The sequence below is a fragment of the Telopea speciosissima genome, chromosome 2 (assembly GCF_018873765.1).
Source record: "Telopea speciosissima isolate NSW1024214 ecotype Mountain lineage chromosome 2, Tspe_v1, whole genome shotgun sequence".
NCBI classification, from domain to species: domain Eukaryota; kingdom Viridiplantae; phylum Streptophyta; class Magnoliopsida; order Proteales; family Proteaceae; genus Telopea; species Telopea speciosissima.
Window position 1 is genome coordinate 17708451 of NC_057917.1, and position 25283 is coordinate 17733733.

Below are 25283 nucleotides of genomic sequence, written 5' to 3' on the forward strand. Positions count from 1 at the left end.
TTTGTACTTCTCGGATTGTCCTTGGAGGGCTCATCTCTTGGATGGCCTTGATCTTCGCCGGGTTGGCCTCAATGCCTCAGATGGAGACTATGAAGCCAAGGAATTTTCCCGAAGTCATGCCAAAGGCACATTTGGCGGGGTTCAGCTTCATTCTATTCTTCCTCAGTACCCCGAAAGCTTCTTCAAGGTCGGCCAAGTGATTTTCGGCCTTCAAGCTCTTGACTAACATGTCATCTACTTATGCTTCTATATTTCGGCCGATCTGCTCTCGGAACATGTAGTTTACCATCCTTTGGTATGTCGCTCCGGCATTCTTCAACCCGAATGGCATGACTTTGTAACAAAAGTTCTCTTGATCGGTTCGGAAGGTCGTGTAGGTCTCATCCTCTTTATGCATTAGGATTTGATTATATCCGGAGTACGCGTCCATGAAGCTCAGTATTTCATACCCGGCGGTGGCGTCTATCAACAGATAAATCCGGGGTAGCGGGTACTCATCTTTAGGGTACCCCTATTGAGGTCGGTATAATTGACGCACATTCTCCACTTCCCGTTCGGCTTGGGAACCATAACGACATTCACCAGCCAAGTTGGGAATTGCTCTTCTCGGATGAACCCTGACCGTTGGAGCTTCTTCACCTCTTCCTTGATCTCCGCTTGTCGATCGAGGGCATAATTCCTTCTCTTCTGTTGGATTGGCTTTCGGCTCAGATCAATGTGGAGTCGGTGTTCGGCTATATGCCTCGGTATACCTGGCATGTCCGCGGCCGACCAGGCGAAGACGTCGACGTTCCTCTTCAAAAAATTTTCGAGCCGATTCCTCTGTTCCTCGGTTAATAGTGATCCGAGTTGTACCGTCTTGGTAGGATCCTCCTCGCTAAGGGAGAATGGGATGAGGTCTTTGACGGGCTTCCCGCGCCTCTCGGTGAGCCCATCTCTTTGATCTTTAGGGAGACTCTCGAGACATATGGCCATTCCTCGGATATTTTCCTTGTTTTGCTTGATGAATGTCGTGTAACACTCTCGAGCTTTCTTTGGTCGCCTCGGATTTCTCCGACCCCGTTCTCCGTGGGGAACTTCATCTTTAAGTGTATCGGCGAGATGATGGCTTGGAGGGCGGTGAGTGACGGTCGGCCGAGTATGGCATTAAGGCCACCACCGATCGCACCACCATAAACTTGACTTTGATCGTCGCCTGACATAGTGCCTCCCTAAGCGTGACTAGTAGTTCGATCGACCCCTTGATGGTGGCCGAAGCTCCCAAGAATCCGTGTATGGACGTTCCCTCAGGTTTGAGCACATCATCGCCGAAGCCGAATTGTCAGTATGCATCGAGTGACATTAAGTCTACCGATGCTCCCATGTCTATCAACACTCGGTGGACGGGTCTCTTCGCAATCTCCACTTGCACCACCAAAGCATCATCATGGGGTAAGCTTATACCTGCGGGGTCGGCTTCGGTGAAGGAGATTGTTGTCTCGGACTTCGGCCTCTTACTCGACATCTCAGCAACCGCGACGAACCTAGCGTTGGCCTTGGCCTTCCGGGTGGATTCTTGTCCGGGTCCTCCGAGGATGGTGTATATGAGCGCCCCTTTGTCACCGCTCGGCCCTGATCCATCATCTTTCATTTCGGGTCGGGCTTTGCTTTCATCGTGCTCGGCCCTTCGGCTGTCCGGCCTCGGCTCGGCCTTCTTTCGATCGTGATCCTCCGGTCGCCGACCTCCGCGTTCATCTCGGCTCCCTTTTATATACCCCTTCAGATGTCCTGCTTTGATCAACTCTTCAATTTATCTTTTCAGCTGGTAGCAGTCCTCGGTGTCGTGACCGATATCCTTATGGAACTGACAGTATTTGTTCGAGTTTCGCAATGACCCGGCTTGCATCGATCGCGGTCTGCGAATATACCCGTCATCTTGAATTTGCATCAAAATTTCCTTCCGCGACGTGTTCAACGGAGTGTAGTCGGGACTTCGGGCTTAGTCCGTCTTCTCGGCTCAACGGTCTGCTCATTGCTGTATGTGCCGTAGCTTCATCCAAATTCTTGATGTCCAAGGATTCCTTGTTAAAGCAGGAGACGAACGCTCGGATCGACTCGTCGGGCTTTTGCTTCACGCTCAGGAGATTAACCGTCGTCGTCTTATGTTTCATGCTGCTTTGGAAGTGTGTGATGAAGGCTCGGTAGAGTTGAGCGAAGCTTGTGATGGAGTTCACCGGCAACCATGAGAACCACGCCGCCGCCGCGCCTGTAAGAGACGAAGGGAAGGCTCGACAGAAGACGATTTCGGTTCCCCCGTACATGGTCATCATCACGTTGAAATAGTTAATGTGATCCGTCGGGTCAGTGGTCCCGTCGTACCAGTCGAAGGGAGGCGGCTTGAACCCGGCTGGTAGTGGTGCAGTCATAATTTTCGGAGGGTAGGGGTGTCTCCCGACAAGCGAGTAGGCATCCAGGGGGGAACCGTCTTTCTACTTCGGTTTCGGGTGCTTGGCCATCCTACTCCCCGGGCCGAGGTCGGCTCTCGCGGTCATCCAGTCGAGGTTGGCCGTTCTGTTCGGCTCGGTCAACTTTGCCCCTTCTTGCCCGTCGTTCACTTTGGAAGTTAGACCCACGGGGACTTCTTTGCTGCTCTTCCCGGTACATTGGGCTTTGATGCCGAGGATTGTGACGAGATCTCTCTCCCCCTCTAGCGGCACGACCTTCGTTGGGCTCTTCCCGCCATTCTCGGCGTCCCCTCAGTTGCCCATCTTCACCGAGTCGGCCTGAGAACACCGACCTTCTAGCGACCGACTCTGCCGGTTCTAGCTCTACCCTCGCCCTCAGGCTAGGGCGACGTTCCCGTTCATCTGGAGGATCGCTCCTATTCAGACGCGGTGGAGGAGTATTTTGGCGAGGTGGACGAGACGACGTAGCTCGGCTTGGCTCAGGTCAGCATCGACCAACGTTTCGCTGCGGGTCTCCCTCGACTAGTGCAGGAGCCAATGGTGGCGCGACCGGCGGTTGGCCCAAGAGCCTCCCTTGGGCCATCTGGTTCATGAAGGTACGCAGCATCTCGTTGGTGCGGAGCACTTGTAGCTGAATATCCATGACTTGCCGATTGTTTGTCGGGGCTTCAGGGTCCAAATTTTTTGGCACGGGTGGCGGTTGAGGCAAATTCAACCCGTTCAGAGTCTGCTCGGCTCGGGGCTGGCCTTCTGCTACCGTGTTCAAGACACTTCCTCCATTGCCTCCATCTCCCAGCGGGATCGGGTTGGCCGCAACGCTCGCGGAACGCTGAGTTCCCATTCCTTACAGGGGTCTTCCGTTTGCACCTTGTTGGGAAGTCTCAGGGGGCGGTGAGCGCCTCGCAGAACCGTGCTGACCCGATCTCGTTTGCACGACCATTGTCTTGGCTCTTTTGATTGGTAGAAACGACGATGTTTAGTTGATGTCGTTCCCACAGACGGCGCCAAATCTGTTGCGTGTGAAAACCTCCATCGCCCGGTTCGCCCAAGGATGAGCCTGCAAAAATCGAGTAAGCACAAGAGAGCCGGTGTGGCTCCGGCCAAGGACTCTCCGATGCCTAAGTCAGGTCTTCGGTGGAACAGCGTTTCAACTTAGTGAAAGTGAGATGATCGTTTGAGCTCCATACCTGGGTATTTATAGGATGAGTTGAGGCGGCCGGGATGAGTCCTTGTATGGTAAGAGTCCTTTTTTGGTTGGGCTCTTCCATGTGGAGCAGAGATGAGAGTTATTCTCGGAGTCGGTCTCTTGATAAGGTAAGAGTACTTATTGGAGCACAATTCGATTCCGTCGTTGGATTATGGCCCGATCCGTATCCCGTGACTATTGGGATATGATGACGTGGCTCCGCGATCTTAGCGAGTTGCAGTTACCACCTTTGGAGGGGGCCTCGGCCTCAGATGGCTGACCCCGCGATGCTCGGCTCAGTTGTCGGCGGAGGTGGGAGGTGAGAGGTGCCAGAATGTTCGGCCAGAAAGCCCCGACATAGGGCTCGACTCGGTGAGTTCTCTACGCACGATCGATCCCCGGATCACTCGTCTTGGTGTTCGTCCTCAATGTTCTCGGCAGCGTGATCGGACAAGGTGGGTTCGGCTCAGTGCTCGGCCACCTTACGACTCGACCCTTAGTGCTCGGCCATGCCGGTGATCGAAATGGTCCGGGCGACGTGGTGTCTCCGACTTCTCTAACCGGGACTCGCCGGTTTCTCCTCAGCTCGGTACTTGGGTTCGGCTAAACCCAGTCCATGTGTCATCCACAGATTGGGGGACGTTTCTATGACTTATCAGCTTAAGTGGAATAGAGAGAGAAAGGAGGGGTAATATATGAAACTAGATAAAGTTTTTTTTTTCTTTTTGGTAAAGTTTATAAAACTAGATAAAGTAATGATGACATAGGGTACTATTGGAGTAGTTGTCTTCACGTGAAACAAAGGGGTATTAATGGAAATCACAAAATAAGTTTTGAAGAAACCAACTTACGAAGGTTGTCTCCAAACTTACGACAGAGAAGCCAGAGAAAGCTCGGCAGCGGAAACAAGGGAAGAAGAGGAACCAGTGGCAGCGGCAACTCATCATGGTTCATGATCTCCTAGAACTAGCAGCACCATCTCCAACCTCCAGCCAAAAAACCAGCCAAAAAAACGATGGCAGCACATCATAGAAACCCAATCTCACGATAGATCTGCAACTCCATTGACCAAACCTTTGAATCAAGGAGGAACAACTTCACAAACCAGTAACAGGGTAATCGATTCAGCAAACCCTAGTAGCAACTCGATACCAACAAGTTGCTACTGAATAATCAACATCAGCAGCAAATCGATTCAACCAGCGAAGAGAACCTGTTGACAGTCACGCTACCAGCAGCCAGCAGGAAACCCCTATACCCCCATTGACTTACGAGAAAAGGGGAAACAGAGAGGGGGAAACCAAAGAACCCATTGATGAAGGTTGTCTTCAAACTTCGAACCAGCAGCCAACGGATCTGGTTCAGATATGGTAGATCGAGATGGATCAAGATGCAGCAGGTCTTCAAGTAACTTGGAATTTCAGCAAAGAAGGCCGTAGGCAGAACAGATCTTCAAAAAACAGGAGAAAGCCGTGTCGAGTCAAATAAATCTTCGGCAGTAGAACAGACACCGCTGCCAGAAAACCTTCGAAGCTTAGGGCAGCAGCAGAAAATCGTTACAGTCAAGGGTCCTCTTCAACCTTGCGATTCCAGCATGCAACGACTGTGGAAGATTAAAAAAAAATCGATAAAGATTAATTGAGCAGGAAACCCTAGTTCTTTTTTTCTTTCTATGAACTAGGGTTTCTCCATAAATTGGAGAACCTTGAAATGACTCTCAAAACTGCAAATCTTGGAGAGAATCAGTCACTGGTTGCCTAGCTCTGATACCATCTAGAAAACCTAGGACTTGTAACCAGTAACTTTAGAGAGAAGAAAAGTGAGAAGAGAAGATGGAAGAAAATTGTAATGCTTGAGTGAATGGCTTGAATGATCTAATTGATCAGACAGGCCCTTTATTTATAATAAAGGGAAAATTACAAAGGGGACAGAAATACCCCTACACTAGCCGACTCTATAAGAGACAAGGTTATACCTAATGAAATAATAATTAAACTACCCCAAAAGGACCAGAATACCCCCATGGTGTTCTGGTGTACATATTCCAACACAAAGCCATCTCCACATCCATAACAAATTCCCACCCAGAATGAGAAAGCACTTCAAAATGGGTTTATGAACAGAATGAGCGGATAAGGACAAACACCCAAAAAAAAAAAAAAAAAAACTATGAAGAGAGGATGGAAGATAAGACACAAAAATAAAGTCATCAATGGGATAGGCAACTACAATACTCTATGTACAAGAACGTTTACCTTTGCGTGACGCAATAGGCAGATCATTGGGTGAAGAGAAACCAGGAACTTCATCCACAAGAGCTGACTGAGAAGAGGGCAGCGGAGAAATAGACATAGGAACCGGAGCAAACGACTTGGGGCATCGGTGGTGGACTTGTAGTGGTGCTGGTTGCGGTAGGGAAGAAATATCCGAGAGAGGAACCATAGCAGGTTGATGTAAATTGGCTGTCTAAAACCAGCCGCAGGTGTAGGGATTCTTCCCTACACCAGCATGAGTAGCCATCGGGTAGGTGTAGGGGAATCCCTACACCAGCAGTTAAAATCGTGGGCTGAAGAGTTGTTATTTTTTTTATTAGTTAATCTTTATTTGAATTGTAATTCTAATTGGGATTCCTAGTGCAAGTTTGAATCCTTGTTAGAAGTCCTAGTTAGTATTCTAGTGCAAGTTTGAATCCTAGTTAGAAGTCTCTCTCTCTCTCAGATAGAAATATTTACTGTAATTGAACTTACATTACCTACTATATGACATCTCTCAGAAATTTCTCTTGATATTATGGGGTCTGAGTTGAAAGATAATATGATTTAGTGCCTAATTTGATTGATCCTGTGCTCAATATGACCCTTTGCACTGCAAAACACCTTGTGCTTCATATAACTCCATGTTAATGGAGAGCTCATCAACCTCAAGCAGTCTTACATGGCTTCTTCTAAAAAGACGAAGCATCGGTAATCAGATTTCAACACTCAGCAGATTGAGTAACACATCTTCATTCTATCATTTTTTGTTTGTTCGAAGACGTCTAGCATATATTTTTAGTTGCATATTATAGGACTGTATAGGGAACCCAAGAGGAGGGGGTGAATTGGGAAGTGCGAAATAAAATCCCAACTTAAAAATTTCTTTTGAAACCATCCGCTGTTTGTTATCTCAAATCTCCAAACGTTGGTAGTAAACTACAATGAAATAGACAATGGAGAGAAAGAATAAAATAGAGATGGTTACACAAGATCTATAGTTTTTCGGCATGGTCTCACCACCATCCTACATCCACTCCCAAAACCCTCTCCGGCTTGGAATTAATAGTCACCATTTAAAGGAGGGAGCGGCACCTATACACAATCTCCGTTTAAAGGGGGGGGGGGGGAGTAGCACCTAAACACACTTTTCTTGCAGAGTAAGAGAAACACTCAACACACTCTCCTTGTAGAGTAGGAGAAACACTAAACCAAGGATCAAGGCCTCAATACCCTTCACCAACAGAATCACTAAAAAGTTATTCACAATGGCTCAAAGGCCAAACACAGTTACCTATTTTTAGGTGAATTTACAAAATATAGCTCTGATATGAACCCTTTGCTTAGGCTCTCATGCTCAAGGCTTATTTGATATGCAATATGTAGGTCACAACCTTCTTTGCTCAATAGCTCATATGATCTTCAAGTTTTCGATCAGCCACCACCATGTAGATTGCGAAGAACACCTCTCGGGCATTGTCCAAACAATCTGCCGGTTGACCGACCTTGCATCCGTTTGCATCAGTGCTCTCGGTAACCAGCAGATCATGTACCAGTTGTTCGCTCTTAAGCACACTGGTCGTCCTCTCTACTCCAAGCCGGTCGGCCGCTAGTGTAGTAAATGGCCTTTTCACATTTTTAAGCATATCACTTGGACATATTTTCTTGTAGGTTCTTATACCTTGTCAAGTAAACCAAGATAAGGCCCATTCAGGTTACCATAGTGCTAAGTCAATGATCATGATAGATGTTAATCATTTAGGTCCTGTTTGACTTAGTCAGTCTACACTATGAGCCACCTATCTTAGGTTTTCCAGATTAAGTCCTTAGGTGATTAGCTGAGCTTGAACACTTGGGATCATTACATCCTAGGATTATCTAGTTATTACAAAATGAAATAAAACACCTAGGATGCATTCAAGCAAAATAAATCTTCCATTTCTGGCTCGAGTTGCTTGAATCCTCATGGAGGGCTTGACTTGATCTTCCAATTGAGCTATAGTTGAGTTTCAGATTAGGGAAACAATGGAGAAGGAAGGAAGATGTTAGAGAAGAAGGAGACAAGAGAGGGAAGAAGAGAGAGTTACGGTTCAAAGTTGTGTGTGTTAGAGAGACTTCTCCAACCCACCTATATTGCTCAAATAGAATTACTAAAAGTATTACAATCACCTCCCTAGGGAGGTAAAAGGTAAAAAGACATAAAAAGTTAAAAATACATAATAAGGGAACTAGTTAGAAGTCTAGTTCCTGAACTACCCCTGATACATATTTACTATCAACTCTAACACTCCCCCTCAAGTTGGAGAATATATATTATGCATTCCTGACTTGCTTAGAAGGATATTAAGCGAGGAGAGCAAGAGCTTTGGTGAGGATATCTGCCAACTGATCACCAGTCTTCACAAAGGGAGTACAAATGCAGCCAGAGTCTATCTTCTCCTTGATGAAGTGTCTATCAACCTCTATGTGCTTGGTTCGGTCATGTTGAACAGGATTGTGGGCAATACTGATGGCTGCCTTGTTATCACAGTAGAGTCTCATAGGACCTTCAGTGTCAAATCCCAGTTCCTGAACAAGTCTTCTCAACCATATAAGTTCACAAACTCCATGGGCCATAGCTCTAAATTCTGCCTCTGCGCTGGATCTAGCTACAACATGCTGTTTTTTGCTTCTCCATGTAACCAAATTACCCCCAACAAAGGTGCAATAACCGGAAGTGGATCTCCTGTCTGTAATGGAGCCAGCCCAATCAGCATCTGTGAAACCTTCCACTTTCAAGTGGTTATGTCTGGCATACAACAATCCTTTCCCTGGAGAAGACTTCAAATATCTAAGAATACGGTAAACGGCATCCAAGTGGCCACTCTTGGGAGCATGCATGAATTGGCTCACTACTCCCACTGCATAGGAGATATCTGGACGTGTCATGGCAAGATAGATAAGCTTCCCCACTAGCCTTTGGTACTTTCCCGCATCCACTAGAGAAGAACCACAATCTTCTCCTAGTTTATGATTTTGCTCAATAGGAGAATTGGCTGGTTTGCAGCCCAACATTTCGATCTCTGTCAACAAGTCAAGAACAAACTTCCGTTGACATATATTAATTCCTTTCTTGGTCCTTGATACTTGATGCCTAAGAAATACTTGAGGACCCAAGTCTTTAATTTCAAACTGTCGTGCCAAGTAACTCTTGAGTTATCTATCTCAACTATATCATCTCCTGTGACCACAATATCATCAACATAAACAATAAGGGCTGTAATGGTACCATGGCCCCTCTTAGTAAAGAGAGTATGATCACAGCTCCGGGAATATCCATTCTTTAGAACGGCTTGCAAAGCGCTCAAACCATGCCTTTGGTATTGTTTGAGACCATATAATGCCTTCTTGAGGAGACACACCTTCCCTTCGGTGATGGCAGTTTGAAGCTGGAGGAGTTTGCATGTACACTTCCTCTTCCAAATCCCCATGGAGAAAGGCATTCTTCACATCCAACTGGTATAATGGCCATTCTTTATTGGCAGCCAATGACAAAAGAACTCTAATTGAGTTGTGTTTGGCAACCGGAGCAAATGTCTCCTGATAGTCAATTCCATAGACTTGTTGTATCCCTTAGCCACCAACCTTGCTTTGTATCTCTCAACGCTCCCATTAGATTTGTACTTGATTGTGTAGACCCATCTGCATCCAACAGGACACGTCCCTTAGGAAGATCCACCGAGTTGCCAAGTACCATTCTTCTCAAGTGCCATCATTTCCTCGAGACATAGCTTGTCTCCATTTTGGGTCGACATAGCATCAATAACATTTTGGGAGTAGAAGCGGAGAGAGGCGAATAAAGCAAGACACTGTAGGAGAAAGAGCATCATAGGAAACAAAGCTGGGCTATAGGATTAGTACAAGCTCTTTTCCCTTTGCGAACAGCAATAGGGAGGTCTAAATCACATAAAGAAGGAGAAGGAGATCACTGAGTTAGAAGAGTGGATCTCGGGTTGTGGATCTGGATCAAAGAGGACTCTTGGTAGGTCTTCTTTCTTTCATTATGCAAGCCTTCACCTTTTACGTATGTAATGTGGTAATCTTTCTCCTTACTAGGACCCTTGGCGGTCCTCGACCACCGAATCGGTATGCACATCATCCAGATTCACGAGACTTCCATATCGAACATAAAGGGAGAGATAGGTAGTGGGTAATGGAGAGAATCAGCCTGTTCATTCCCACAATTCTCCCCACGAAGAGGATCTTTGAGATGGGGCAAAAAAGGAATAGATTGAGGAAGGTGACATCTTTAGAGGTAAAGCACGGCGAGAAGAAGCATGGTAGCACCAGTAACCTTTAGAAGTAGAAGAGTAGCAGAAAAAGACACTTGAGGGCTTTGGGATCAAGTTTTGTGCGATGTGATTTGTTAACATGCACATAACAAACACTGACCAAAGATTTTAGGAGAGAGAAAGCGAGAAACTGTGGAGATAAGATGTCTAAGGGAGATTTGAAACCAGAAGTTTGGTTGGCATGCGATTGATGAGGAAAGAAGCGAGTGAGAAGAAGCGTGCAGACCAAAAGTCTTGGGAACATGCATACCAAACAAGAGACTACGGGTGACCTCGATAAATGGCGATTTTCCTCTCAGCAACCCCATTTTGTTGGGGTGTGTCAACACACGCTAAGCGATGGAGAATGCCATTCTTAGTAAAGAAAGCTTGGAGACCACTAAACATATATTCTCCCCCTTTATCAGACCGGACAACTTTGATACGAGTATGCGAGTAAGATCATTTGATAAAGATCGAAATGCCTCACAAACATCACTCTTATTTTTCGGAAGAGCAGTCCAGTGGCACGAGAAAAATCATCAACAAAAGAGCGATATTGAAAGCGAATAAAGAAGTAGTGGGAGAAGGTCCCCGAACATCGGTATGTATAATATGGAAAGGAGCGTGAGTTCTATTACCATGATATAGATAAGAGGAGCGACAATGTTTGGCCAACATACATGGTTCACATTCAAAAACATGGGAAGATGCAACAGAAGAAAATAAGTGAGGTAAATGTTTCCTCATTACAACAAAAGATGGATGGCCTAGACGCCGATGCCATAACATAACGAGACTCGCTGAACTCGTCATCACGTCCACACATGGGGTGAAATGTGGTACACTAGGATAAAAAGGTAAAGGCCTTTCTCCTCACGTCCGCTACCAATAATCCTCTTCGTGCCAAATCACTGAAAGAGACAGTGAGAAGGAAAAAAGGTGACACAACAGTTGAGGGATTTAGTCAAGTGACTTACAGATAAAAGGTTAACAGCAAGGTTAGGAACATGAAGAAGCGAGGTAAGGGAAATAAAGGAGGTACAGGATACTACCTTTACGGATATCGAGAAAGGGATCCATCGGCTATCCCGACTTTATCCTTACCGGAAGCAAATGGTATAGGTATCATAAGTAGAGGACATACGGTCATGTGGTCGATGGCACGAGTCGATGACCCCAGCGGGCTGCGATAGAGGTCGTAGCGGAGACTGCAAGGGCGAGGACGAAGATGAGCTGGCCACGGTAGATGCGGAGATGTGCTCAGCGGGCTATAATCCGGCGATGTGTCGCAAGATAGGATCATCTGTGGAGCATCGCGCGATCGTCACGGAGTGAGCTCGAGCTCCCCTCTACGACCACCACGACTACGTGTGCTAGGGGGCGACCATGAAGGACCAACACCTATCCTTGGTGTGCCCGGTTCTCCCACAGTGATCACATTTAAACTGTCTCTCCCAACTCCACTGGCACCAATTGTCTCTACTACACCGGCTGCCTCACGAGTGGGCCCTTGGCCTCTACTACCCCAAGGGTGTCTCGAAAAAAACTGGAATTGAGAGTGACTTGTCGTGAGATGATGCTGATGTGGAGTCCATAGTGACACGGCGAGTCTCCTCGCTCTGTAGGTAACTACGAGACCTCACTAAGAGATGGAAGAGGAGATCGGCCTAAGAGTTGGAGCCGGATGGGTTCATAGTGCAGGTTCGAGACCACCAAGTAAAGTGAACACCCGCTCCCTTTCAAAGGTCGATACACCTTCGCTTCATCCGCCGGGTTAATCAAATGGAGGTCCCGGTAGTGGTCATATTCTTCAAAAGACTAAGGAAGGCATGATAGTACTCGAGAGATAGTTCTGTCCCCTTGCCGCATGGAATGAATCTTTTGGTGGTGATACACTTTGCGAGTCACCCGCTCTGTCATAGGCACGAGAGACACTATCCCGAGATGGCCTTGGCGAGTCTCCTTTCTTATAAATCTTCTCCCAATCTCGAGGCTTCATGGAGAAGATCAACCATGTCATGATTGTAGAGTTCTCGATCTCCCATTTCTCATAAGTAGGTGCATTCGGCTCTGGAGGCTTGATAGCACCTGTGATGTACCCAAGCTTCCCTTTGCTCCTAAGGGAAAGTTTCACGGAATGTGACCAGTCCAAGTAATTTGTCTCATCAAGTTTCACAAAGGAAAGCTGAAGCTGTGTGCTTTCATAGGCAAATTGAGGAGAAGGGACAGGTATACCAGGTCCCGAAATCTCGAGAATCAGCCATTGTTCAAGTGGGAGTACACACTCTACCCAAATAATAAAAAAAACTTCCAAACAGGTCGATAACACAGAACCAGCAAGTAAAGGCAGCCTGTAGAGGCACAAGTAAAGGAAAAAAGCAGGAAAAAGGGGCTTCACCCTAGCATTCACCAAGAAATAACATATCTGAAACAATCTTAAGGCCCTCACACAGGCTGATGTTAAACATTTCTCAGCAAAGGCAGCAATACATAGCAGTCCGAGAAATAAGAGGAGGAGAGAAATTGCAGTGAGAAATTGCAGTCCCGATATTACCTAGGCAGAAACAGAGATTCCACGAAAGAGAGTATCTGCTCAAGCAGTAGTGGAAGATTGAAACCAAGGCCAGATGGGATGAAAAGAACACCCTTGGGCGATTCTATGGAGCCATTCCAAGGCTGAAACCAAGGCCGAGAGAGAGAGAACCAGGGGCTCGAACTTGAAGCTGGCGGTAATAGTTGCAGGTGATGGAATGGCTTCAAAACTTCATAATAGCTTCTACCAAGCTCAAAGAACACCTCCAAACAGATGAGTAGGTTATTTCCAACCTATTTCATACTTCTATACCACAGATTTTTTACATTGGTAGCTTCTCTTTGAAACCCTTTGAATCCTAGGATTCCAAAGAGAAGAAAAGAATAGAGAAGAGCAACCAAATATGACTCTCAAACCAACCTGCTTTGATACCAAGTTGAGTTTCAGATTAGGGAAACAATGGAGAAGGAAGGAAGATGTTAGAGAAGAAGGAGACAAGAGAGGGAAGAAGAGAGAGTTACGGTTCAAAGTTGTGTGTGTTAGAGAGACTTCTCCAACCCACCTATATTGCTCAAATAGAATTACTAAAAGTATTACAATCACCTCCCTAGGGAGGTAAAAGGTAAAAAGACATAAAAAGTTAAAAATACATAATAAGGGAACTAGTTAGAAGTCTAGTTCCTGAACTACCCCTGATACATATTTACTATCAACTCTAACAGCTATACCAATCCATAGCACAACCTCTTGAGCAGCATGGGATCTTCCAATTTAATGCTTAGGCTCAAGGACACGCTCCTTAATGCTTGGAACCTATATACTCATTAAAGCACTAGGAAGAGCATTATAGTTTTTTCATATACAATAGACTGTGAAATAAAATAAGAAGAAAGAAGAAGAGAGGAAGAAATAGAAGAGTATTGCTGCAACAGTTTGGGAGTCACAGCCTTGAGATTGACTGCCCCCAAAACCTTCAATATATATTAACTTAATTCAAAAGACAATAGGGTAAACCCAAAAAGACCAAAACACCCTTGAGGGAGAAGTCGTGAATTAGCTCTAGTGCTAATTCACGACTCCCTCCCCCTACTACGACAACTTCTAACACTCCTCCTCAAGCTGGAGCATATATGTTAATCATGCCCAGCTTGTTACAAATATAATCTACTCTCACACTCCCCAAAGACTTTGTAAATAAATTAGCAAGTTGCTCCCCAGTTCGAACGTGACGAGGAGAGATAATCCCTTGTTGCAGCTTTTCACGAATAAAATGACAGTCAACCTCAATGTGTTTTGTCCTCTCATGAAACACAGGATTGGTAGAGATATGAATGGCAGCCTGATTGTCACACCATAGTAACATAGGAGAATCATCAACAAACCCAAGTTCTACCATCAACTGTTTAACCCACATCAGTTCACAAGTGCCATGTACCATAGCACGATACTCCGACTCTGTACTGGACCGAGCTACAACGGTCTGTTTCTTGCTTTTCCATGAGACAAGATTTCCTCCAACAAACACACAGTAACCTAAAGTGGATCTTCGATCAACTGGAGACCCTACCCAGTCAGCATCAGTAAAGCCTTCAACCCTCCCATGACCATGATCAGAATACAGAAGACCACGGCCTGGAGCTTTCTCGATCTAGCGCAGACTCTTATAACTGCATTCCAATGAGACGTCCGAGGAGAGGACATAAACTGACTCAGTACACTGACAGGAAAAGAGATGTCAGGCCTAGTCACAGTCAAATAGTTAAGTTTCCCTACCAGCCTCTGATACTTCTCTGGATCATCAAGGATGTCACCACCATCAGCCACTAGTTTCAAATTAGGATCCATAGGAGTATCCAAAGGTTTAGACCCCAGTAACCCTGTCTCTGAAAGCAAGTCAAGTACATACTTTCGTTGAGAGATCGAAATTCCTTTCCGTGATTGGGATACCTCAATACCCAAGAAATATTTCAGACGTCTCATATCCTTAGTCTGAAATTGCTGTCCCAAATGTGTCTTCAAGCTCTCAATACCTGAAGAATCATCTCCTATGATAACAATGTCATCTACATACACTACCAAAAATATCCTCCCTGCATCAAAACACCGGAAGAACACCGAATGATCACTCTCAGATCAAGTCAGTCCAAACTGCAACACAACTTCAGTAAACCGGCTAAACCATGCCCGTGGTGACTGTTTCAGCCCATACAACGATTTCTTCAGCCGACACACCTTACCCGACTCCCCCTGAGCAACAAAACCAGGAGGTTACTCCATATATACCTCCTCATGGAGATCACCATACAAGAAAGCATTCTTGACATCCAACTGATACAAAGGCCAATGATGTGTAGCAGCCAAAGAGAGAAATATACGAACCGAAGTGAGTTTCGCAATAGGAGAAAAAGTATCCAGATAGTCTGTACCATAGACCTGGGCATAGCCCTTAGCAACAAGACGGGCCTTCAACCTAGCCACAGACCCATCAGGATTGACTTTCACCACAAAGATCCACCGGCAGCCAATTGCGGTCTTACCAGAGGGTAAAGAAACAAGGTCCCATGTCTGATTTTCCTGTAGCGCAGACAATTCCTCAGTCATAGCAGCCCTCCACCCAGGGTCAGACAAGGCTTCGACAACAGACTTAGGAATAGGATGACTCTTAATAGTGGAGAGACAAACAACAAAATTAGAGGACAAACCAGAATAGGACACAAAGTTAGAGATAGGATGTTGGGTACAACTCCGAACACCCTTACGGACAGCAATAGGAACATCCAAATCAGAAATAACAGGAGCAGGAGGTGAAGGGGAAGTACCTATTGGAGGATCCGGATCTGGAGGTGAAGAAGACGTGGTAGAGGGAGCGAACCATTTGCTATATTTGTCAAGGGCTGAAATTCGAGTTGTCGGCTCGTCAGAAGAGCGACAATGAAACACAACAGGTGGCTTAGCTAGAGGTGGCGCTGCTGGCAAAGGATCCTGCAAAAGAGAAGATTGCTCGACAACATAGAGGGGCAGATCATTGTCCAAATCTGAAGAAGGCAGCAAAGACTCAACAAAGGGAGTGGACTCAAAGAATTTGACATCAGCAGTAACAAAGTATTTCTTCAAATCAAAAGAGTAGCAACGATAACCCTTTTGAGTTTTAGAATACCCCACAAAAAGACATTTAAGAGCCTTGGGATCCAATTTAGAGTGACCAGGACGATGATCCCGAATAAAACAAACACTCCCAAAAACCTGTGGAGGCAAAGCAAACAAAGGCTGCAAAGGAAACAATAAAGAATATGGAATACTCCCACACAAAACCGAAGAAGGTAGACGATTAATAAGATAACAGGCTGTCAAAACAGCATCAGCCTAAAAAATTTTAGCCACTTTCATCTCAAACAAAATAGAGCGAGTAACCTCCATTAAATGCCTGTTTTTCCTTTCGGCCACACCATTTTGTTGTGGTGTGTCTGCACAAGAGGACTGATGAATAATGCCATGCTGAAACATAAATGAAGAAAAAAGAGTAGAAAAGTATTCTTTAGCATTATCACTACGAAGAACTTTTAACGAAGTTTGAAACTGATTCTGAATTTCAAGAACAAAAGCACAAAAAATGGAGAATAACTCAGAATGATTTTTCATTAAATAAATCCAGGTAACTCTGGAATAATCATCAACAAATGTAACAAAGTAACGAAAGCCTAATTGAGAAACAACCGGACAAGGGCCCCAAATATCAGAATGAACAAGTGCAAAAGGGTGGGCAGCCCGTTTATTGATTCTAGGGGGATAACTCACACGGTGAAGTTTCCCAAACTGACATGACTCACAATTAAGACTAGACAAAGACTTAAAATGACTATCCAAAATTTTCAAACTCTCCAATGAAGGATGACCCAAACGACAATGAATCTGATGAGGAAGCGCAACACTCGAACATGCCATAGCTGATGTGTCTTCAAGCAGATACATCCCCCCAGATTCCCGGCCTCTACCAATCGTCTTCTTCGACTTGAGATCCTGAAATACACAATAGCCAGAGAAAAAAGTGACAGAACAATTATGAGCTTTGGTAAACTTGTGAACAGATAACAAATTAAAGGGAAACTTAGGTAAATAAGAAACAGATGATAAGGACAAAGATGAGGTAGCTTGCACAGTGCCAGTACCCCGAACCTGAGCTAAAGACCCATAAGCTAACACTACATTGGAAGAAGACTCACAAAATGAGGAAAAAATACCTGGAACCCCAGTCATGTGATCGAAGCACCTCGAATCAATGATCCAGGGACGAGAAGTGGAGGAGAGGCATGCAGTAGCATTACTGCTCGAACCAGTGGCGGCAGGAGAACCGAGATGACGGAATTTAAACGAGTAAAGCGCTCATAATCTTCATCGACATCGTCACGTCTTACCCTCGGACTTGGAAGAAGAGGAAACACCCGACTCACTGCTGGCTGAGTTAGCAAATTGAGGTGGCTTACCATGTAGTTTCCAACAAAGCGCCGAATGTGGCCAGGCTTGCCACAATGATGACAGTCCGCACCTGTCGTAAGTCTCTGAAGCACCGATCGTGGGGGCTTTACTAGTACCAGTCCCACGACCCCTACCACCACCACCACTATTACCCAACCCTCTTGTAGGACCACGGTTTGGTGGAAAAGAAGCAAGAGCAGAATTTTCAGCAGTGGTGGTCTCTTGGCTGCTCTCACGGGAAGCACGTAAAACTCGAGAAAAAGTGTCAGAAAGAGTGGTGACCTGATCCCCACCAAGTATGTGAGACCTCACCGACTCAAACTCCTTACGAAGTCCACCCAAAAATACCATAACAGCAAGTTGTTCTCGCTGATTTTGCATTGCCTGTACATCCGATGAGATAGGAAGGACTGAATTGAGCTCCTCATACAAACGTTTGAAGTCAACAAAATATTGGGTAACATTGAGATTCTTTTGCTCCACTTTATAGAACGCCTGTGACAAATCATATATACGAGACAGGTTATCTTGTCCAGAGCATAGGACATTCAAATATTCCCATAGGTCCTTAACTGTATCAATATGAGTCACCAAATCTGCAATCTGATTTTCCATTGAATTTAACATCTGGCTCAAAATCCTAGCATCAACAGTGTCCCATGTGGTATCTCCATCAGGTTTTGGTTTAGTTAAATGATCCTGTTGATCACGGCCAATCAAAGCTAATCGAACAACCTTCTTCCATTGCTGGAAATTTGATATGCCTTCTAATTTGCGATCAGTAATACGATGAGAAGCTGAGATTTCAGCCACGGTAGTCTTGGTTTCAACCATTCTCACAAACCACAGGGACAGCCAACAAATAGGTCACCAATTAAAATAAAAAAATAAAAATCGTGACTCTCCTCCAAAAAACATAAACCAACTCAACATAAAAAATCACTGCTCAACATTCTTCATAAAAAACACAAACAAATCAGACCTAGTTCTTCATATAAACTCGAACTAGTCCCTAGACACGCATCAAAAACAGCATAGGGTGCTGTACCCCTTCCAACGAGAGCCTGAAAAGACCTACAAACCAATCAACTTGTCGAAGCAGATTACAGCCACTGTAGAGCCTCGATCGAACAGAGAATGACTGATATTTGTTAGTGTAGATCAGTCCCTATCGATCCAGCTCTGATACCATGAAATAAAATAAGAAGAAAGAAGAAGAGAGGAAGAAATAGAAGAGAATTGCTGCAACAGTTTGGGAGTCACAGCCGTGAGATTGACTGCCCCCAAAACCTTCAATATATATTAACTTAATTCAAAAGACAATAGGGTAAACCCAAAAAGACCAAAACACCCCTGAGGGAGAAGTCGTGAATTAGCTCTAGCGCTAATTCACGACTCCCTCCCCCTACTACGACAACTTCTAACAGACTGTAATCACCAAAACATGAAAACCATTAATATCCAAAGATTGTACTCATGGCATCCTTTGCCTCAACACATCTTTTCCTGTACAGAGTACATGCCTCTTTCTGTATGCACGAAATAAACCAGAGGATGATTCAGTTAGTAAACTCTCTTTCTGGATGAGCCCATGATCCAATTTTCTTTAGCCCAATGAGATAGACTCCCGAGCATGTGTAATATTCCTACTCCCAATGTGTATATAGGAAAATAGTTCTGCAACATTATCAAATGCTTTATTCTGCAACGTCAGTTAAACATCAAAATTGCATTTTGTCACAAAGGATGCTAAGAACTTTAATGTGAACCATCATAACATGACCAACCTTTGTCCTTCAGTGCAGTGAAGGGTGCATGAAGGCTTATTGTTCTCATTTCACTTATGAGCTGTTTTAGATGGTCTTTGAAACCTTAATGAATTGCCGTTCATATTTGTGGAAATGTTTTCCAACAGAAATAAATAAATATCTGTGAACTCTAAAAATAGTATTCTTATTTATTATTTCTGGTTATTCATTGAGTAATTTTCTCATTTATTTTTCTGTTATTTGCTTAAATCTTTATTAAGAAGTTATAAGGTGTTATACTAAATTCTTCCTCCCTCTCCTTTGGTCATAGATCAGATTCCTATAACATTCCTAAACTTATTCCACTTATGTTAGTTATTTTTCTGTTGTCTATTGTGGTTTTGAAGGTTTGGAAGTTTCAAATGGAAGGAGTTAATATTACACTGTTCCAGACTTCCATTCCCACAGAAATCCATAGCATGTTTATGTTTCATCTGTCAATGAAATGAATTATAAAATTTGATTTGTTTCATCTATATCAATCCAGGTTCAGTCCAGTTTAATATTTGGGATTCCTATATTCCTTCAAAAAAGAGATCAAGGACTAGATATCACAGTCCGTCACCTGTTGAGAAGCTCAGACGGAACCTTGTTGATATTCTACAGGAGCAAGAGCCATCCTCCCTTACTGCATTTTCGGAAGAGGTGCTCATTTTTGAGAAGGAAGATCCAAGGTTTTCTACTGAGATAGGTCTGGGGGGTGTTCTACTTAAGCCCTCAATATCTTTCACCAGGGAGGAATCTGAAGCAAGCTCACTTGTTATAGAAAACGATGCTTCTTGCTTGAATAACGGATGTGTTGAATCATTGTCTCTACAGTCCCAAAGTAGTGAATTTAGTAAGAGTCAAGAAAGTAACAGATTAATTCAGGAGACTGGGGATGCAGAAGAGCTGAAAGTAAATGTTGCGAAGCAAAGTACTCTCAGAAACAAATATTCGTGAGTTTCCATCCTTTGTTTGTTGGCACAGATTATGAAGTAGGTCGCTTTCTTTAGGAATTACTTATTGTCATGTATCATAATGCCTACTCCCTGAACTTTATCCTCAGGGGGAACACTCTTCTCAGAAATCCTGATATCCTACAAAAAACACATTCTCCTCATATGCAAATAAGTTGGAAGGTAGTGTTCTGCTGTTGTTGTATTATTTCATGATTTTTGATTTGTTGCACTTTCAACTGGATTGCTTCAGCAGAGTTATAAATCCTTGCGTGGAAGTCTTTAGGGCTTGCTCCAGTTGCATAAATTTATGATGTTCTCTTTTGTTGGTGATGACAAATTGTCTTGATGTTATTGCATGCAAGTTCTGTTATTATATTCTGATGATTGTGCCAGTGTTAGAGATGGACTGGGATGCGTGGGCAACACAAGTTCTGAGAATAATTAAAATATGTACTGCATCCAGAATGTTGAAAATAAATTATTTTCAGGCCAGACTTGGTTGTGTTTGGTGCTTCTTTGAGATTTATTATTTATGAATTGACTTTCATTCCGTTATGATGACATAATTTCTCATTGTTTTAAATAAAATTTTACTCTATTTTGTAATTAGCTATGTTTAAGCAATATCTGAGATGCACTTGAAAGTGCATTAATCCATGAGCTAGACTTAAAAGGATATGATCACAAGTACATATATTTGTTTTGTGCATTGTATCGTGAACTTCCATGGAAAGAAGGTAAAATGAATAACTTTTGAAAAAGATTAAAAGGTGAGGAACAGAGCTGGTTTTGAAACTTTCAGTAGGAGTTAGGTTCTTCAAGTTTAGGAACTTTTAATATCATTAACTGCAAGCATCTCCTAAAGCTTGGCAAATAACTGAAATGCCATTTCTTTTGGGATCTATTATTGTAATTCTAGATGTTTTAGTAACACTTGTGGTGCTTGTTGGGACAGTGGGAGGGACAGGGACTTTTGGTTCCTGAACTTGACTAGGGTGCTTGATAATTTTCAGGAAACTAGGGATAGTACCAAGTAAGTGATAGGATGGGGGAAAGTGGTTGAGATTGCCCATTCATATGCAACAAAAGATCACATAATATTCCTGCAAGGAGGGATCAGTGAAAGTTTGAGCGTTCTAGCTGTTTAGAATTTTGTGGAAGAGCCCTATTTTCCGATCGCCTGGAAGGGACAAAAGAAACACCTTGTTCTTTCTTCAGCAATTTCTGATCTCTAGTGGACCTCTCAGTAGGACGTTCTAGCTGTTTAGGATTTTGTGGAAGAGCCCTATTGTCCGATCACGTGGAAGGGACAAAAGAAACATCTTATTCTTTCTTCAACAATTTCTGATCTCTAGTGGACCTCTTAGTAGGATTCGAACCCAGATGAAGTTTTGACCATCTGTTAGAGAAAAAATAACGAATTGATCTTGTAGGATTCCAAAGAAATTCTTCGATTTCTTCCGGAATCAGATTATTATTCATCTACTTCTCATGTTCCATGAATAGCCGGGACATTGAGGAATATCCACAAAATCCTATTCTCTTAGTTGGGTTATGTTGACTTGAGTTGCTGGTTGTATACTTGTACATATACTTTGTCTGAGGAACCAATTGGAAGTCTTACTGAACGGAAGGAAGGAAAGCAAGCAAAGAAAACTATAGGGTGGCCATATAAGGAGATGCCCTTACAAAAATTTTAGTTTAGATAAAATTATTACATTGGAACCTTGGAGTGGGATAGAAAGCCTTCCTTCTGATTTCAATAGAGTGGCTGATAATACCATCGAGCTTGGATATAGGATTGTATATAGATGCTTTGAAAAGGCTGATAAGACATGAAAATTATGTGAATGCATGTAAAAAAGATCCTAGGAGAAAAGAGATAAAAATGATAAACCAACATTTTGGCTGAAACAAAAGTGGCAGCATGTATATGACATTGACTATGAGATGATCTCTGACATGATCAAATATCAAAAAAGGCCGTGTCATTGTTTTTTAGCTTTTTCCTATCATGTGCCCCATGTGCCAGTCCCTTATGTGTCCAATACGTCAAATTTCATAAAATTTGATTTCCCTGTTCTACAGAATGCCATTGTTTCAGTGTAATTAGTCTATCCCAATAATCACTTTTGTCATGGTGTACTTCATTAGAGTCCTCCCCCCCCCCCCCCCGCGGCTTTGTCTGACTTTTTTCCTGGACATTTTCCAGTCTCAAAATGTTGAAAGCTTTATGCCTAAGAACGAAATGCCTGAAATCACTTCTTGCTCATCTTGTCTCATTGGAGGTGGAATCTCACTACCTGCTAAGAGAAATGCAGATTTTCCGTATCTCCCAATATCTGGAGGTAATCTAAAATCTTGACAGCATTTAACTTGTTCATGCTTAGTTGCTGTTATGAAGCAGTTACTGTCTGCTTGCATATTCATATTAATGTTGCTAACCATATTTCAATAGAAAAAGATGTGCACGGGTTTACCTTTTAAGAAGGGATTTTAAAGGTCTCCCTTAAAAGATGTTTACAAAAAATAGAAGTGCCATAGTGTACCAAAAAATATTTTACAGTTTATCGATATGTGGAACTTTCAGTTTCTTTTCCACTTGTTTTGTGGATAGTTTAAGACAGGTTGAAGAATGATTTTAGCATGATTTAACTTGGTTCAAATGTCTCAACGCTTTTATTTTCTTTGGGGTGGGGTGTTAAAAAAGGTTTAGCACTCTTAAGGTAGCATGTCAGCATAAGATTTGAGAATTATGTTCTTTTCCTCTATAGAACTTGTTCTTTGAGCCAAGAATGCTACTACTAATCCATATTATTTGGATATTCCAGAATAGAAACCGTACCCATGTCCACATATGGACACAGATTTCAACACTGAATATTGCAGAGACACCTACTACTACTGCATTTATCCAAAAAAAGAAAGAAAAGAAAATCACTGCTGCTGCAACTAACAGAAAGATTTGTATATGAAACTACTACCCACCCATACTCACATATGTTGTGCTGCTGCATAATTTACTCTCTTTTTTATATTACCTTATAAGGTGTTTTCCATGATTCATGCTAGGTGGCTACTCTCTTCTTCTGTACTAGTGTTTGCCCTTGCCCCATTATCTCTGATAAAGCCATGGCTGCAGTAGTGTTATGATCCTTATATATTTCTTCATCATAATTATTATGATGCTGGTTTGAATACCTCGAATTAACATATGTGTGCTGCACCTTTTTTTCATTTTTGGTTGTGTGTGTGTATGGGGCGGGGGGGGGGGGGGGAGTTAGGGACCAAATGAGTTCAGTATTCTGCATAAATTGCAGGCTATATTTTCTTCAGTCTTATTCAATTCAACGTCTTGTTCTGTTAACGGGCCAAAGTCTTGGTAATATTCATGTTGAATCTTCAGATCCAAGTTTTGACTCCTTTGAAGGTTTTGAAAAACCAAAAGAACAGATAGTAGTACAGAATCCTCCTTCAAGCACAAGCATGTCTGCTTTCTCCATTGGAAGAATTTGCAGTATACCTCCCTTGACTGAATTTCAAGTTAAAACTTCTGATAAGGACATACAGATGAGAGCACATCCTGGAAACAACTTCCCTGTTGTTAGACTTCCTATCCCTTCAGCCCTTCAAAAAGAAGCCAATGTCAGAGAACAAAATCAGTTGCTGAGACAAACCAGTACCCAAACAACAGAAACATAAACTGAAAGCATTTATACTTCTCTTGTAGTGGCATTTGAATTTCTCTAAGCAGGAACTTCTGGAGCATATTGAGTAAGTGGATCATGGCACTCATTTTCTTGTAGTTTGGATGTCTAACTGGATTTATGTGATCCAATTTGTACTATTCTGATCCTTTTCTTTTGTTTGCATGATGAAGGTTCCATCAATTAGATTGTTGCCCTATGTTGGCACTGCTGTAATAAAAGCCATGAAGATGGAGCTAGTGTTTTGGAAATGGGCGCCATACGCAAGCAGGTTAATTATTTTTTTTATGCCTGCATTTTTGGAAGTTTTCTTTTCAAGATTATGAGTTAGTTTATAAACCTGAAGTGAATGAAAGTTATAGTTTCAAACTAGAAAAATTGTTTTGTTGGCCCTTTTTGCTGTGTAGGGAACACCAAAGTAAGAATTGATGAAAATGTTTACTCAATGGTGGAAAGTCATATATTGGTTTCATTAAGGTTAAGCTGTTTCTTGATTTATTCAATCATTTTTCCTAGGGCAAATTTCACAGACACCCCCTCTAAGTATTCAATATGCCACGGACATCCCATACTTTGAAAAAATATCAAAGACTGCCCTTATTTTATGATTATATTTCAACTAAGTCCAGTCCGTTAGTCTTTTGCAGGTAAGTTGCTGTTAACCTTTTTATAATGGCAAAATTACCCTTTCAACAAGGTGAACTCCCCATAATACCCTTAAGGATAAAACCTCAAATACAGATTTCATTCTCTCTGTTCATCGTTTTCACCGGGCGGCGTAAGAAACAAGAGCAGCGTCGTCGTCGTCCCAGGCCCAAAACCATGGCCGATAACCTGGTGGAGGTGGAGGGTATGGGTACGCCCCTTGGGGTGCCACCGGCTGAGGATATCCCATTGGTGGTGGATACGCTCCTTGCGGCGGCGGCGGATAAGGTGGATAACCAGCGGCCCCTGGCGGAGGATGTAACAGGTTCACCTGCTTTCGATATTGTCGGCAACGGAGCAGTAACTTTATCGCCGAACTTATATGAGAAATTCAATTGGCCTTTAGCTTTTCCAGTAGGTTTCCTGACCTTATATGAGAAATTCTCTGCTGCCCATCTGGGTTATTGGTTACTGCTTCCTCTGTCGACAGCTCCGATAGCTTTTGCCTCTTGTGAGCGTGTGAGGCTTCTGCTTCTGCTTCTGCCTCTGCTTCGGCTTCGGTATCGAACACCTGGGGAGCACCAACTTTGGGGCTGGCGAGAACAGTAGTTTCATCATGAAGAGAAGTGAATCAAAGTTAGGGGAACCCTCGAGGGTCTCTAAGATGTTGAAGAGATCATCAGTGGAGGCAGCTCCAGCGAGCTGGTTCAGGTCTTCGAACTCAGATTCCTCGAAAAGGTAAGAAAAGCTGTCATTGCTCTCACCACCCATGTTCGGGAGTAGTGAAGATTGGGAGAGAGAGAGAGAGAGAGAGAGAGAGAGGGAGGCTCAAACTGGAAAGAACAGGGAAGGGAAGGGAAGAAATAGGAAGAAAAGGAAAGAGGAGGAGGATCTCAGAAACCCATGAAGATGTTAGATATTGAGGACCATGAAAGCAGAATAGGAGAGGAAAGCTGCTGTGAAAGTGACCAAACCATCGCC

At 43.5% G+C, this 25283-nt stretch overlaps 1 protein-coding gene across 2 annotated transcripts in view; it reads left to right on the plus strand.

The window, feature by feature from the left end:
* LOC122649755 (GATA transcription factor 26-like) overlaps positions 1 to 24015 on the plus strand; it is a 62789-nt gene extending 38774 nt beyond the window's left edge. Inside the window, exons 4-7 of one of the 2 annotated variants that reach the window (XM_043842994.1) lie at positions 19503 to 19947; positions 20058 to 20130; positions 22163 to 22298; positions 23357 to 24015. In XM_043842994.1, coding sequence (XP_043698929.1) covers positions 19503 to 19947; positions 20058 to 20130; positions 22163 to 22298; positions 23357 to 23652 — 950 coding nt within the window. In that variant the 3' untranslated portion in view covers positions 23653 to 24015. The remainder of the gene's footprint in view (positions 1 to 19502; positions 19948 to 20057; positions 20131 to 22162; positions 22299 to 23356) is intronic. The other variant, XM_043842995.1, reaches the window with a different exon arrangement.
* Positions 24016 to 25283: the final 1268 nt, after the last annotated feature.